Source organism: Ambystoma mexicanum, chromosome 1q (genome assembly GCF_040938575.1).
Source record: "Ambystoma mexicanum isolate Mex_15411 chromosome 1q, UKY_AmexF1_1, whole genome shotgun sequence".
Lineage (NCBI taxonomy): Eukaryota > Metazoa > Chordata > Amphibia > Caudata > Ambystomatidae > Ambystoma > Ambystoma mexicanum.
The window spans coordinates 1,471,252,763-1,471,270,025 of NC_090922.1; the positions used below are offsets into that span (position 1 = coordinate 1,471,252,763).

A 17,263-nucleotide genomic window follows, 5' to 3' on the forward strand; every position below is an offset into this window, starting at 1 on the left:
CTGAACCTCCATAGCCTCCACAGCACTTGTGGGATGACGGGGACTGGAGGAAACGCGTACAGCAGTGGGAAGGACCAATCCACTACAAACGTGTCTCCTAAGGCTCCTCTTGGAGGAAATTTCTGCGAGCAGAAACTTTCACACCTCCAGTTGACACTGGAGGCGAAGAGATCCACATGAGGGGTCCCCCAAAGGGCGAAGATCTCCAGGAGAATCTCCTGAGCCAACTCCCACTCGTGAGAGATCACGCACGGCCTTGCTCAGAGCATCCGCCGTCTCGTTTTCGTCTCCGGCCATATGAACTGCCGAGATCAACATTTCCTGCTGGACAGCCCAGAACCAGAGCTGCATCGCCTCCCTGCACAGAGGAAGTGACCCTGCTCCCCTACCCCTTTTTGTTGAGGTAGTGCATGGCCACTGTGTTGTCCGTCAGAATCAGGACATTCTTCCCTCGCACAGTCGGCAAAAAAGCCTTCAGGGCAAGCCTGACGGCCATCAGCTACACCAAATTGATATGGAGTCTGGACTCCGATGGAGACCAACGACCGCTGACTGTCAGCTTGTTGGCATGAGCTCACTATCCCGTGAGGGATGCATCTGTCACGATCATCACCTCCAGCCAGGGCAGCCAAAATGGAGGACCCCCCTCATTAGATTGCCTTCGACAGCCCACCACAGAAGGTCCTGGGCACCGAGGGCGGCACCTAAACGGGGTCCGACATCCTGCCGGAGGACTGGGACCATTCAAGCTTGAGGACTGGGACCATTGAAGCTTGAGGACCCATTGCTGAGATCTCATCCTCAACCTGGCCTCTGGCACAAGAAGAATGCAGGATGCCATGAGGCCGAACAAACTCAAGAACTCGAACGCCGGGAGCGTCTCGGCAAGTTGAAACTTGTGCACCATCTGCTGAATGTGAAGAGCCCTTACCTGGGGAGGGAAACACTGCCCCAGGGATGTGTCGAGCACCGCTCCGATGTACTGGAGCCGCTATGTTGGCATCAAGTGGGACTTCTTGAAGTTGAGGGAGAAGCCCAGCTTGTGAAGGGAGTGGCAGGTGATGGACAGATGATCCAGGACTTGCTTGGAAGAGCGCGCCCTGATCAACCAATAGTCCAACGTGAATCCCCCTTTCCTGAGATGCGCTGCCACAACCACCATGAGCTTGGTGAAGACCCTCGGGCGGAGGTCAATCCGAACGGCAGGACCCGAAACTGAAAGCGCGAGTCACCAACCGCGAACCTCAGGTACTTCTTGTGCTTCGGATGGATCGGCACATGAAAATAAGCGTCCTTGAGGTCGAGAGATACCAACCAGTCCTGAAGTTGAAGGACCTGGAGGACTTGAGAAAGTAACCATCTTGAACTTGTCCTTCTTGAGGAGCTTGTTCAAACCTTGCAAGTCCATGATGGGTCTCAATCCTCAGTCTTTCTTAGACATCAAAAAATAAGGGGAATACCATCCCTTGTTCCTCTCCGCTACAGGCACCAGTTCTATGGCGCCTTTCTCCAGCAGGGATTGAATTTCCTGCGCAAGGAGCGGATCCGGACTCTTCATAGAGGTTCCCTGGTGGATTGTCGTGAGGCCTCTGCTGGAAAGGAAGACAGTAGCCGGGGGCTATGATCTCCAGAACCCACACATCTGAAGTAATGGCACGCTATTCTACCAGATGCTGCGCCAGCCTCCCCCCCCCCAACCGGAGAAGGCTGGGCCTCATGACTGAGCTTAAGCAGCTGCGGAGGTGCCTGAGGGCAAAGAGGCAACTGCTCGCGTGGCCTTGGCACCTCGAGAACCCTGTTTTCCACCGCTGGCACTCCTACGGTTGGCCCTTGGACTTGCAGCTCCTCGCGATTTACTAGAGGACTAGTAATATCGAAAGGAACCTCCCCTCTATTGCTGTCCGCTAGGAAGAAAAGGCAGAGGTTGGCGACTTCACTGCAGCTTTGGTGGTCTGCAACCTCTCAAGACTCGTCAGCCTTGCTGCCAAAAAGATGGTCACCATCAAAGGGCATTATGAGGAGCCGGGCTTGCACATCAGGCGACCTGTGACGGTGCTTCCTGGAGTGCCTCGAAGAGGCAGAGGAATGGCGGGACAGACTCCCAGACCGAGAACCCCCCCGGACTCACAACGACGATGCAGAGAGTCGCCCCTCGAATCGTCCGTTGAAAGACCAGTGGAACGCGCCTTCCGGGGCTTGGCCACATTACCGACCGACAGCTTCTTACGCTTCTGCAACACCTTAGATGTGAGCGATTGGCAGTCGACACAGTCGTCCGTATCATGGTCCTCCCCGAGGCACCAGAGGCAAGCGTCGTGCATATCCGTCAGCGACATCTTGGACCCGCACACCCGACACTTCTTAAACCCGGATCGCGGGGTGGAAGAAGCCAAAGACAACATATCGATAGCAATGAAGAAACCGGTTCGAATAACCGAAACAGAATTTAGTAGAATCGAGGCATGCCAAGATCTCAGAAGTGAACTACTTATAACATCCGGTGACGTCGGCTCGACGGAGGCCCTCGAGGACAGTGTATCGATGTCATTGGCGCAGGACGCCGAAAGATTTTCTGAAGCAGCACAGCTGTGGTGATTACTGTCAGATATAGAATACGTCGGAGGACCCAATCCCCTCGAATGATGGATATTGTGAAAAGAAATAATAAGTCACGAGACCCTGCAAACGTGTTTTGGGTCACCTAGCATGGTCGATCTCCAGACTGCACATCTACAATAAAATCTGGATAAGTTTATAAAGGAATCACTGACTGTAAATAAACACTTGCCAATCAGTATACGAACATGTCAATCAGTGAGCAACTCCCCCTCATCCTGCAAGTGAACCCTCTATAAGAAAGGGGACGACATATGGCACTTCACTGATGTGCATATAATCGAAGACCATTTTGGGAGCATAAAAATGGCCACAATTTTATAACTGACAAATAGGCCTGTAATAGTGATTTAAGCATGAAACCCTTCTGAGCAGCGAGTACACCATCGGCTTGATAATCATTTATCCTGCCACTCGCCCAAATGGTAAAATGTCTGCAAACCACAAGCCAATACTCTGTTGGGCCGTCTTCACTCGGGTGCCACTCTCAGGATTAGGCAGAATTTAAACAGTCTGGCTCGAGCTGCTCTTAGGCAATGCTTTCACTCTCAGGCCGCTCCGTGTGAACAGAGCAAAGGACATCTCCCGGTATCATACCGCGTTAGTCTGGCCTGGCTCGGTGTGAGCTTTTTGCGAAAAGAAAGACAACCTGTAGCCAAGTGGACAGAATCCACAAAACAAGTTGATACTTGCAGAGAATCACAAACGCATTGCTCAAACCTGCACAATATGTATCCAGCAATAAGTCTGATGCTCAATGCTATTAAAATGTAAACCTCAATTTGACGTTTTAAATGTCATGCAGGCAAACAGTAAACACGGGCAGAGCATACTCTGTGGTGGATGGACCACTCTTCAAAGGATGAGTGCATCCTCAATTCATGATTAGGTTGCTGTAGGCCATCAACATAGCTATGTTACCGAAAACAGTACTCATGGATTTCTCATGACAGTGTTCGAGTTGCTAGAAGAACAACATGATTCTTCTCTAACTGGATGGCCCAACGAGTGGCTCCTGTTTGACTACTTTACCATCCTTAGATTGTCTCAACAGAAAGTTCAGAACCATTGGCATCTTCTTCAGTGAAAGTGTGCAATCTTCTGGCCTAGTTGTCCATGCCCACCAGGGCATGATCTGTAGTGACACTGGTGTGCATCTCCAGTCCACATTGGGGATCTTGCAGTATCAAAAACAGTTCATACTGACGTTCAAAAGGTACCGTTCTCATCCGTCATCCATGGTAGGGGCAACTTTGTTGAAGGCCAGTAGGTCAGAGGCGGACCGGCTTGTGCCTCTCGACTGAGTCTGCTGCCCACTATGTTTAAGCTATGGATATGAAACAGTCGCATTTTAAAAAGTAGCGTTTCAAAGGACACATTTCCAGGCATTGCATCTAAAACGCTAGTCATGCTGACATGGTGAAAGACATCGGCTTTTGTGGTTCAGTCGACTAATGCATCCACTTCAGGGGGACCTGTGTTTGACCTCATGGTCACAGGTTTCAATCAGCCCTTCATCCTTCCGAGGTCGATAAAATGAGCACCATTAAGTTGGGTAACAAACATCTGTTTTTTTTAATTGATATAGCTGAAAAATATGAACTTCACAATATTATAGCATAAAAAAAAGGAAACAAAAACATCTAAAATTACAAACACTAGAGAAATCACAAAAGAAGTCACAGCATACAATCGTTCACCTATGTGAGTACAAGAAAGAAAAATGAGAGAACACTGATTTTTGTGCACAAAGCTTAGGAGGCTGGATGCCAATTTTAGGCCTCTTCGCCAGGTACTCGTGTTCTCTCCTAGTTTAAAACCACACAGAAGCGCTAAGGATCGAATTCTCACTTTAACAGAATAACCAGAGTAGATCATTTGCCACAAGGTGGTGGCACTTTCAACTTCATATAGATCTACAAATGCTTTAAAATGTTGGCGCTGCGGGGAAAGTGCCTTGCACTCAGTCAATAGGTGCTGTAGATCTTCTCTTTTAGTATCATCCAGGCAAAAACAACAAATGTTCAGGGCTTCATTAATCATCTTCCTGCGCATCAAGACCCGTCTTGTCGGCCATAGATTCAGTCTCAACCGTAGAAAGTCATGAGCCGTAGATAGGGATTGAACCAAATATGCCTCAGGTATGTCATGTGTTTTGGATCCATACCCTTCTGGATCACAGTCACGAGGTTTTGCACATTGCTCACAATCATTGACCCAGTCTATGGCATACAATCTAGTTTTCACTTGCATAGGATTTTGGAGCAAGACTGTTAGTGATCCATCTATTCCAGCCATGGCCTAAACCACATGAGATCACCATTTGCTTATGAACGGATCACCTGACGAGAACACAATCTGCTAGAAAACCCAAAACAGAGTTGTCAATGGCCAGTATGCACTTTCTGAATAATGCGATCATGTGCCAGGTATATCTGCTGTACAAAGAAATGAGACCAAGTTCGTAGCGTATGAGTAGAAGCGGTGTACAGTTAGGCCGGTTTAAAACTCCTCACCAGAATTTCCCCTCTAACAGAGACCAGATCTCCTTGGTCATGATGGGTCTGGTTTCAGCAGCATATAGCAAAATCGGAGTGGCTTTCTGTTGGTTGTAGGTCAGCGCAGGGGCGGCTGAAAAGTTGCCCCATCTCCTTTGGATAATGATCATTTGATGTTTAGCTGAGCTGATCTCATCAATAAGAAGCTGTTTGTAAATTTCATTTGCCCCTTGGCTAGCTATTTGAACACCCAAATTGGTGTAAAGGTAAACCACTTGCAAGCTTTGCTCTGAGGAGCCCCCTTTTTCCATCGAGTCTACGCTTACCTAATAAATTAAATGCCATGATCTTTGATTTATCTAGATTAATGATCAATTGTCTCGAGTGTAAACAGCAAGCGTATCTAATGCATTTTGAAGGCCTCTTGGTGTTTTAGAAATAACGACCAAGTCATCTGCATACATTTAAAAGGGTATTTTTTCTGGGCCAATTTCCGAGGGTCGGATAGCATATTTTGAAATACGTTGCAGACATTAGAAATAATAAAAAAAAATTAAAATAGCAGATGCCAGAGTGCAAACTTGTCTTACTCCACGATGAAGCTGAAAGTTTACCATCAGCGGATAGTCTAACCTGAATCGTATTATTATCATGGAGATCCTTAAGAAAAATTATATAGCACGGACAACTTAATTGGATTAATTTATATATCAACAATTCACTTGAGATTGAGTCGAAAGCTGCTTTCAAATCTATAAGTGCCATATACAGAACTTGTTTTCTAATTTGATTACTATGAAGAACAGATAAAGCCAAAAGATTAACTGAGGTACCCATCCCAGGATAAAGCCGGTTTGAAAGGGATCTCTAATGCCTTCAGTGTGGGTTCAGTTGTTGAAATCTTAGTATAAATTTGGCAAACAGCTTGCCGGGAGCAACCAAAAGAGAGATGGGCCTATAGTTATTAGACGCAGACCGCTCCCCCCTTTTGAAGATTGGAACAAATATAGCAGAAAGCAAGGACGACGGAATCTTGTTGGTAGCCAGAATTTTTGCCCACAATTCGTCATTTTGCTTGAAAACATAGTTGCTAAGTTTGTCGGGCCAGGGGCACGAGAATCATTGAGTTTTTTTATTTCCATCAGAATGTCCTCATCATTAATGAGACCATCATAGTTTGAGACCTACATGGGAGCATAAGGCTCCATCCCAATTGGACTTTGATACAAAGTGGAAAAATGTGCTGTCCAGTCTGACTCACTGACGCCATTTATCTGAACTGATTGTTGAGTTAAGTTATTTGCAATATTTATCAAAGCCCAAGTTTGAGCTGTGTTTTGCATCGAATGCTCCTCAACATACTTTCACCGTCAGCTTTCAACAGCTGTATTTGATGACTTTGCATCCAATTTCGATATTGACAGTGTAAGGCACGTAACCGCTCATGTTTGTTCGCACAGTTGGAGGAAGCAAAAAGTTTGTTTTTGCGCAAAAGTGCCTTCTTAGACTGTACTATGGGATCAAATTCATGCCGCGGTTGAAATTGCACTTGCAAACTAGATATTACCCTCTCACAGTAGCTATGTAAATAAGTGGTGGAATCATTATTTGTTGCTAAGCCATCCTGATAGCAATTAGCCACCTGTTTGTGAAAAGCCAATAAAGATTGAGGGTTCCAACTCAGTCGCATTCGTGCATTATTAACTGTCATCATCTGAGGGAAGCTAAAGTGATCTTTATTGAAAGCCCTCGAATTAACAGACCATGCAAGAATTAACATATTGCAGTCACTAAAGGCTTGGAGTATTACCCTAAAACTCGTAGCCACCTCAAACGTGCTTAGGTCAACAAAAGCGTAATCGAGAATTGATGCACATCCTCCTCTTTGCCATGTAGCTTGCAGAATCGTGTCTCCAGGTAGAGCACCATTGCACATATACAGTCCTCTATTTTGTGCTAACAGAACCCATCTTAAGCAGGCCAAATTAAAGTTCGGATTGTTTTCTGGGAGAATCTGTAGGTTTAAATCTCCCGTGGCAATGATGTTAGTAATAGCGGAGGATTCCGAGACTTCATTTATTAAACACTCCAGATCACCAAAAAAATGTTCAACCGACATCCCCATTGGATTACGATAAATATTCAAAATTGCCACTGTTCCTCCCGGGAGACTAAGCTTGGTGAGTAGTAAATAGGGATTAGGAGCAGCCCACCAAGTGAGCTGCCAGTTCCTATGATTTTTGATTGCTACTAACACACCAGACGAGGGACGCCCCTGGGCAGAGGCCTTAGCAGGATGGAACACTATTAAATGGTCTTCCCATACAGGCTTTTCCTTTAACCACGTCTCCTGCAAAATAATATCATAGTTGGACAAGACAGCCACACTTTTGCCAAAGAGATGTGAATTTCCGCATGTATTCCAACTAATTGTTAGGATCTTTCGATTAGAGTTAGCCTTGTCTGAAAGGAGGTACTGAAATGCGTTCATTGTTTGACTGACCCACTCCATAGATGTTGTTTGATCTGTTATTAGCGCCAAAATGCCCATTCAGGGGTGAACGTACGCTTTGCAAATACACCTGTTATGTTATCGGTTAAGCTATTCCCTTCGCGAGATCGGAAGCAGCAGAGTCATCCAAAAGTCAGACTTGTGCCTCTAGAAGGCCAGTTGGAAAGTACACAATCAGTCATGTGTTAGGCCTTTGGCCTGAGGAAGCTGGCGACATATGGCCGGGGTCATCTATATACACATTTAACTGCTACACATACATCAGCCACTTGGCCCAAAGTTGTAATTTCCCTTCAGTCTACAGAACTACCATAACCATATGTGTCTTATCACGATCACACTTCCTTGGACCATAGTTTCCCAAAGTGGTCTATAGCAATGCTCACAATAAAGAAATACATTGTCGCACAGAACACAGGCACATCCGTACCTTAGGATGTTTGGGTGCGAGAGCCGGTTCATGAGCTGCACCTCCTTCAGCATGTTGGCTCGGTTGCTGTGCAACGTGTTCATCTTCAGAGCCATTACTTGGTCGGATGTCCTGTGACGCACCTAACAAAATACAAATCAAGTGGTTGGACGCACAGCAACACAAGACCAGCATAACCATTTGCAAAAAGTGAATGTCGAGCAAATAATTTAACTGCACAGACCTTCAGTCAAGGTCACCTGCATGCTCAAACGAGACACATACACAGGTGGTGTCTCAAGATATGTTTTACTTAGTCTAAATACGACACCTATTCACACCGCATTCTACATATAATTTGTAGGCAAAAGAGAGGCTAACATCCACATGTACATGATCACAATTTCTATCATCACAACCAACACATTAATAACGTACACACATAGAATACATAATTAAATACACAACATAATAAATATACAATGCATATAAACACAAAAAATGATCTCAATTGTGCAAAAAACAGTGATAAAGTGCAACAAAACAGACAACATATATAAAAAATAAAAATCGCAATTCATATACAAGATTATTGTCTGTCTGAATGTAAACCTTGTAAATGTCAGCTGGGACCTATCTTTTAGAGAAAGCTCACTTGAGCGGTCTTGCTGCAGCAGAAGTGGACAAGTATAAGGACCTTGCCCCTTGCGCACGCAAACACGAGCGTAGCAGCACCCTCCACCACCCCCGAAGGTTGAATAAATGGTGAATCTAACGATCACGCACAATGGAAAACTGCATATAGCAACATCCAGATGGGATAGACAGAAAAGCAAAAGAAATCTAGCCCAAGCCAAAATATGGGTTGAGGGAATGACAGTTGGCACTGAATGCTCCACTGCCGAGTCTTTTTAATGCGACAATGGGAACCCTTGCCCAAGGAAAACATATGCAAAGACAGACGATGACAACTGAGAAAAAGAATCAGAGCAAGAGTATAGCAACGGAAACAGCCCTGCTACAATTGCTGCACACTATACGAGAAATGATACAAATGTTTTCTCTGATCTAGAGCCTTTTTTTTTTTTTAAACACAAATACCTTACAAGCATATGCCAGAACAAAAATTGGCGACATGGAAGTCTTCATCTCAGTTAAGATGCATAACCTTCGTCTTTGATGCCCATAGCCCTTCAAATGGACGAGATCTGCAGAGTTGTTCCAACCCACCTCATTTGTCCCCCTTCAGCATAGATGTACCGCAGATTATGCAGGATGAAATGACCGGAAGTACTGCAATAGTGACGCAGAATAAAAGCTCAGTCACAAGAGCAATGGAACGGTCTCAGAACGAATGGGCTGACCAAAACCAATGTCAACGATCAACCTCAAAAAAACAACCCAGGAACAGGAAGTGACTGACCCTTCTGCAGATTCTACGAACACTCATAGAAGTTCCGGATATAACAATGTCACAAAAAAGATGCAACCAAAGATATGGTTGCCAAAGATCGCGAAATAAAATCTGAGTCTCTGCAAACGCAGTGCAACTTAATTACTGCTTTAATCGAGATGACCCCGTTCCTTAAGCTATATCAATCCATTCACAAAGGTTTAAAGGACCAAGCAACGTTGTTAGCCATGGCCCCATACCAGGTTGATCCATATGGATGTATTCATAACTTACTTGCAAAACAGACTTGATCGAGAAAAAGACTTGGGAAACTTGCTTCAAAAGCTGCTATGCTATCATATTAGAGACATCAGCGAGATCCAGCTTGATTTCGCAAAAGAGATACCAAAATGGGGCAAAGGATCAACAAAAGAGTTCACCTAGACCCAGAGGTTATAGTTAAACCAAACAATCGGCCTATCTCCATGCCCACAATCAATCCAAATATCTTTTCTAGTGCAATCGAAGGAATATCTAACATAATGGGAGCCATCACAGCCCAGTCATACCTCATGACCAGCTGGATAAAAGAGCAATATCACCTCGTGCTAACACAGGGTCAACATCCTCAGCGACTGACGTGGAACGCAGAGATCAGGCCAGAGATAAAGAGCAACAAGTCACCATCTCAGACTTCGATTGCGTAACAAGGTGTTTCGACGCAAGTGATCACTGCAAACCTGGTAACACCACGATTAGCACCAACAAACACAACCAAGCACCGAAAAGATAACGGTTGAGGGAGACGATAACGAGGCTAATTACGAGATTTTCTACTCACGCAAGAAAAAAAACGAATGGCGATACACATTCACCCACAAAAACTAAAAAAAAAAGGAAACAGCAAAAACAGGTGACCAGAACAAGTGGCGAGTGCAGCTTTAATCAAAATCTAAAGTCTGCTCTCCCAGAACATGGGACTGCCTTGTTGAACGAGATCGGAGAAAAGAGCAAAACTAAAGAGCTAAAACAAGACATCTTCAGGGAATACTAGTAGTATGGCTGAAAACTGCAAAATGATAATTACTGAACCTAGACCAATCCAATCCAATAGTGATGTAGAGATTGAAGAAATCTCATTCTATGATGAACCCGATAATGGCATATTGATACACCTAATGTTCCCTGTACCAACCACAAAAACCTCACCTTTGACTAGATGCCAAAACGCTCAAAGGGCAGTGAAAAATTTGAAGGATGGCACATCCACTGAACCAGCTGAGAATAATGTTTTTTAACTCGAGGAAAGGCGTAAAAAGAATTGGGAGTAACCAAGAAATTGAAAAAACCAAATCGACAAGATACAATCAACACGATCTTACGTCCAACGAATTCTCCTGAGACTATTCACCATTTCCAAATAATGTAAACATCCAAATGGTCTCAAAAACCACACCAAGCAAACAAGTACCTAAGAACATGAAACTAATTGACTCAGAATACAAATCTGTATTTGAATATAGAAATGTGGAGAGAAATAACCAAGAAAAGATTCTAGAACCCCACATGCCAGTAAAAAAAAAAAAAAAACTTGTATTTGGAACGGCTCCTTCCGCCAAATGAGCTGATGCTTAATCGCTCAAATGTTTTCAGACTATTTAAACTTACGTAGTCTAGAGTCGTGTGACATGGCCGCAATCGAGATTCCGATTCCCGGGCAATTCGATTGAGCTGGTCTGCATATAGACTCAAGAATGATAATAACCCTGCTCCTTGAAGCATCCGAATCACTCTGGCCACTGAATTTTTACATAAACGGGCTTAATTCCGAAGCATCGACATTACAAAGAGCCAACAAACAAATACTGCAAACAACTAAGAAAACACTAAGTTCTCCCACAAGAGCCTCTGAGAAGACAGTCCAATTCACCACCAACACCTGCATATAGACCAATTTTGCAAGGCCCTACGGAATGTGAAGCTCATGGTGAAGCTCTCCCATTCCCTATGAAAATGACTTTCAAGACGGTCAATGAGAGCAAAAGAGAAATAAGCCTCCAGACCGAGAAGAACACGCAAAAAACAACCGAGACTAACTGGGAATAGTTATCCAAATGTCTAAACTGCAGGAATATGCAATAGTGCCCAGAACCAAAGACCACAGAACTGCTTATATTTATACACTAGGCTATACACTATTGATAAACCCCTGCAAAGAAAAACAGATGAGACAGACTATCCTCTGGTCTTATAAAACTGATAAAAGCTGGGATGGGCTTTAAAAATCAAGAAAAGGAATCCAAATCATTTGATGCAACTGGCGGTACTGTAGGAAAAAACATCAAAAGATCATGCATCATACATCATACTTTTAAACCTTTATTGGAGCCTGATGGCACAGGAAGAGAAATGCTTTGTTAAAGCTATGCCAACAGAAGATAACTACAAAATCCAATACCATAATGGCATGCTAGTTGTGAGGCAATCTAAACTTGAATTGTCTCAAACATCAATATGGCACTGTCTCAACTCATGATAAAGAAAATCAGAATACGCGCAAGAATCTATCGAGAGTGGACAAATGGATGCTAGAAACTAAAGAACGGGACTTGCATCTCTTGAATGGCCAGACCACAGGAGAGATACCTGCAGCCCCGACATGGCAAAGAGGGACCCACTTGCCAACCTTCGATTATTTCTTTGTGTCTAGTAACATGCATCAGCTGACAAAATCACTAAGAATAATCGGAACCGCCTTAAGCGATCATGATCTGGTATAATTGTGCTTGCATATGCCAACCCAGTTAAAAAGAGAAAGCTGGGAAAAACCTATTGAAGTAGAATCAGGCAGAAATATGCTCTGAATGAAGGCACACGAGATCCAATTGGGGACCAGGTACTACCAAAAAGCTACACAAGAAAACAATTTCTGCTCAAGATTCTAGATCGTGCATCCTACCTGCAGATCCAAGAATATATTGAATCTAACAATCTCCTTGGGTTAAGACAATCTGGCTTCCGCCCTAAACACAGAACTAAAACTGCCTTGATCGATTTGAAAACTCAAATGGAGATCCTATGAGATAATGGGAAATTAACGTTACTCCTACTTCTTGATCTTTCCGGGGCATTTGATCTGGTCAATCACCAAATACTTTGCAAACATTTTAAATCTGCGGCTCATTTCTCGGATTCTGGCAATGCGTGGATCCACTCTTTCCTAAGCAATAGATCTATGAGGGTTTTCTCTCCTACAGGGTTTTCTCTTCCTACTGCTCTCCTACAGCATCCGCTGACCCTTCTCCGATACACTGCGGTGTCCCACAAGGTTCTTGTGTGTCGCCGACTCTTTACAATGTGTTCACCAAACCTCTCTTTAATGTGCTTGATTATCTGGGTGTCTCCTACACTAACTATGCGGATGACACCCAGATACTCATCCCCATTACTGGTGATCACACAGCCGATACCAAAGCCGTGAATGACGTTTAACTGCTTATTCAAGCCTGGATGGCACAATACGAACTCTGCCTCAATGATGAGAAGACGGAGCTCCGATTACTATGCTCAACTCAACGCCTTAATAAACTAGACCAGGCCTTCAAGTCTTTCATTATTGATGGCAATGACATTAAGGTCTCCAAAGACACAAACTCTAGGCGTCTAACGACTCCGCTCTTTCACTAAATAGACAAACTAATGCAGTAAGATCAGCCTCGGCCTATACCTGCAAACTCATCACCGCCTGCAGACCCTTCCTGAACTCCCACAATTGCATTACCCTAGCAAGAACACTCATGTCCAAGATCGACTACTGCAGTACCCTCTACCTGGGGACTAGTCAGTCCAACCTCAACAAACGGCAAACAACCCAGAATAATGCCATCTGGGCGACCCTCAATATCCCTAGGCACTCTCATATTTCTAACGTCAGATCAGATCTTTGCTGGCTCCCAGTAAAACAAAGAAACGCCCTGAAAACCCTAGCCTTGACACACAAATGCTTGGACAACAAGGCCCCATTCTACCTCTCCACCCGTCTCACTCTTCAACCTCCACACGACCCACTAGAACTCCACAAATTCACACCCTAATTTTGCCCAGATTCAATTTACAAAAAGCTGGTGGTGCGAGCTTCCCTGTCCTAGCCTCAAAACTCTGGAACGCCCTTCCTGTCCCCATCAGAACTGAGCCTTCCTTTCAAACCTTCAAGAATAAGACTAAATCTTGGCTCCTAACGCAGAACACATGATGCACTACTTACACGATCAGGCATTTAACTACAGGGTCGTTCTGCTTTCTTGTATACCGTGTTTATTTACCTGCTTATTTTATTGGTCAGGTCTGTATATTTTGTAGATTTACCTGCTTACTCTTTGATTATGTCTGTATATTATTGTAAATTAACAAGGGGGTCCTGGGAGTCCCTCTGCCAGACATTAGTCCTGGGTACGAGAGACTTACCCAGAGTCTTTAGCTCACTATCTTTCACAGAGAAGAAATATCCCAAACATATCAGTCTTTGTCCTGCCCTGGGGCAGTCCAGCACCGAAATGCTAGGCAATTCTCCTCTGAACAAGAGTACCAACAGAAACCCCAGACACGTGTTTCGGTCTGGTTGGACCTCATCATTAGGGTGGATCTGTGTCTCTCTAAGAATAGTGAGCAAGGGGTCCACGTCTGGATTCCCCTAGTAACTTAGGGTGAGACCCAAAGTTACCTAAATATGCAAATTAACAAGGGGGTCCTGGGAGTCCCTCTGCCAGACTTTAGTCCTGGGTAAGCCCCTTGCTCACTATTCTTAGAGAGGCACAGATCCACCCTACTGATGAGGTCCAACCAGACCGAAACACGTGTCTGGGGTTTCTGTTGGTACTCTTGTTCAGAGGAGAATTGCCTAGCATTTCGGTGCTGGACTGCCACAGGGGAGGACAAAGACTGATATGTTTGGGATATTTCTTCTCTGTGAAAGATAGTGAGCTAAAGACTCTGGGCAAGTCTCTCGTAACCAGGACTAATGTCTGGCAGAGGGACTCCCAGGACCCCCCCCTTGTTAATTTGTATATTGTATTCATGAATCCTCGACGAGACTTCTGCTCACCCATATCCTCTTGTAAACTGGGGGAGTTTGAATCTCTTGCCATGAACCCTTAATGTAATATTCTGTAACCGTGTATGTAAGACTATGCACCCGGATGCCCACGGCCTGGCTGCCCTTTACAAATAAACTAAATACAAATACAGGGTCCCAATTACCCGCCTTTATTCAGTGAATTTCAAATGACAATCGAAACTGGTTTAAAAACAAATTTTAAGTCGAGACACAGACACGATAAGGAGATTGCAGAAGAGAAGCTAGAACTGAGCCAAGATCTAAGAAATTTAAATTACAAAGAACCCTAATCAAGAGCCAGAATAAAAAAAAAATAAAAAAACAAAACAAAAAAAATGTTAAAACTGGCTACAGAACCACAAATGGATCACCTCCCAAAATGATGCAGAACATATGTAAAAAATTATAGCATTATATGACTCCAGATCACTGTGATTATTTCTAAATGAAACAGGCGGAAATCAAAGAGCCTTGCAACACAATGCAGTAGAAGAGATAGTCTGGATAAAATTGTTTGGCACATTATATGGGGAATCTGCAACTTGCCATCTATGAAACCCCATCACCACAAGGTTAATGGGAATTAGACTATGATAGGCAAAATATCACAATGCTAATCAACAAAGCTAGTAACTCCTGTGCCCCTGGACTAGATAGGTTATCGAACTCCATGCTAAAAGATGCCTTCGAAGAATGGCCCGATTTTTGTATGGTATTATTTGATGAGATTGGTTCCAAAAGAATAATGCCAGAATCCTGGAATACAGCAATTGTGATTCCCATCTCTAGGAAAGACCCAAGATCAGATCCTAAGAGCTACCAACCAATTACGTTACTGGACGTATTAGGGAAAATATTTCATTTGATCATCCTAATAAGACTCAAGGAGTGGATACTGAGCTTAAGTTGATTCGATAAGACAGGTTTTGTTAAAGGCGTTGGATGCTGTTTAAATTTGTTCGTATTGAATCTCCTCAAAGTAAGATCGCTCAAAGAAAGCACAAAATATACATTGCATCCATAGACGTATCAAAGGCCTCCGATAGTTTAGATGAAGACCTTCTATTGGAAAAAATGACCAAATGGAAATGCCCAAGCACATTCTGAGTCCAATAAAAACCCTATACTCAAATACCTTGATTAAAATACAATTAAACGACGAAGGCTTATTAAGTAAAAACATACCTACCTTCCGTGGACTGAGCAAGGTTTCCCCTTAACAGCAGAGCTATTCGAACAGTGTGAGCTGGATGCTCTACGCGGACAATCTCGTCATAATAGACAAGACACCTACTGGCATGCAAAATTGAATGCGCTCTATCTATACATCGAAAGAAATTGGCTAAAAATAAACACCCTGAAATCTGGGTTATGGTCTAAAAATGAATAGGAGGTCAAAGATGAAAAGAATCGTTCAGTTGGTATTTGGGAAAGAAACCCATAGCTCAAGTTAACAATATGCAATATCCCGGAGTCGATATAAATCAAAGCATATGGGATAAACCATGCAATAAAGAACTAAGATCCAAAATTAAGAATTTAGCAACCCAAGGACCAATAATACACAGAAGATAGGGAAAATGTTCCCTTGTACCAGTCATAAAATTCTACAGACAGAAGGTCATCTCAATCCTCATAGGATGCTGAAACCGCTCTTTGCTTCTCATGGATGGAATTGGCGGTACTGGTAGGGATGTTTTAGCGAAAAATCTAAAATTCACCAAGGTGCATGCCCATCAGCACGATAAGATACAAGCTGAGCTAGGGTAAGTTTTCAATCTACCCCGGGGGTCGCTTGGAAGTCCTTGTCTATTTTGAAAATGTATCATATATGACACGCCAATCCAACTGTATATGTTTACATGCAAGGAGAATAATCAAATAGACGGCGTGCAGAAACAGTGGTTCCAACATTGCCAAGCTATCCTTATTGGTGCCAATTTAGAAATTGAAACCTTGAAAACAAATCCAAAATTATGGGACTGGATAGAGACTGAGTTGTAAAAATCCCAATACAAGCTATATGCTAACCTAAACCAAGACATAAGACCAGTTAATGTTCTTCTGAAATACTTGAACAAATTCTCTCAGATCATCAGGACCTCTTCCTACACTTTAGGCTAAATCTTCTACCGACCAACCAGATATTACATTCGAAAGGGAAGAGCCTCGATGGAACTAGAGAATGCAGACTATGCAAAGCGCCAGTGGAAACACTTGAACATCTGATATTGCCATGTCCTGAGCTTATACAACATAGATCAAAACATCTTGGATGATAGATATATATATATATGATACCTTACTCACCGTAATCGTATCTGATGCTTGCATCTGCTTCGATTCACATGCTGTGCATAGGCCGACATCTAGTGGAAGCTGAGGAGTATTAGTTTGTTTTTCTAAACTCGAAAATGGGTGTCGACACAGGTGTGCCAGTAATACTATCCCTAGTGTGACTTCCACTGTACCCATGATCCCTCACGCATGTAGGACCCTCAGATTGTATTTTTTTCTGACATGAGGTAGCATGAGGAGTAGCGCAAGTACAGATTATCCAAGCAGATAGATAGAATAAGACTACAAGCATCCATGCACCTTCTATCAGAGGGGAGGAAGGACGGGCGCATGTGAATCTAAGCAGATACAAGCATCAGAAATACGATTACGGTGAGTAATGTATCCCTTCTGAGGCTTGTGGAATCTGCTTAGATCACATGCT

General features: G+C 43.7%; 1 protein-coding gene across 3 annotated transcripts in view; it reads right to left on the reverse strand.

The window, feature by feature from the left end:
• TESK2 (testis associated actin remodelling kinase 2) overlaps positions 1–17,263 on the reverse strand; it is an 864,966-nt gene that overhangs the window by 555,884 nt on the left and 291,819 nt on the right. For all 3 annotated transcript variants that reach the window (XM_069642367.1, XM_069642366.1, XM_069642368.1), the window contains one exon: positions 8,057–8,178. In XM_069642367.1, coding sequence (XP_069498468.1) covers positions 8,057–8,178 — 122 coding nt within the window. The remainder of the gene's footprint in view (positions 1–8,056; positions 8,179–17,263) is intronic.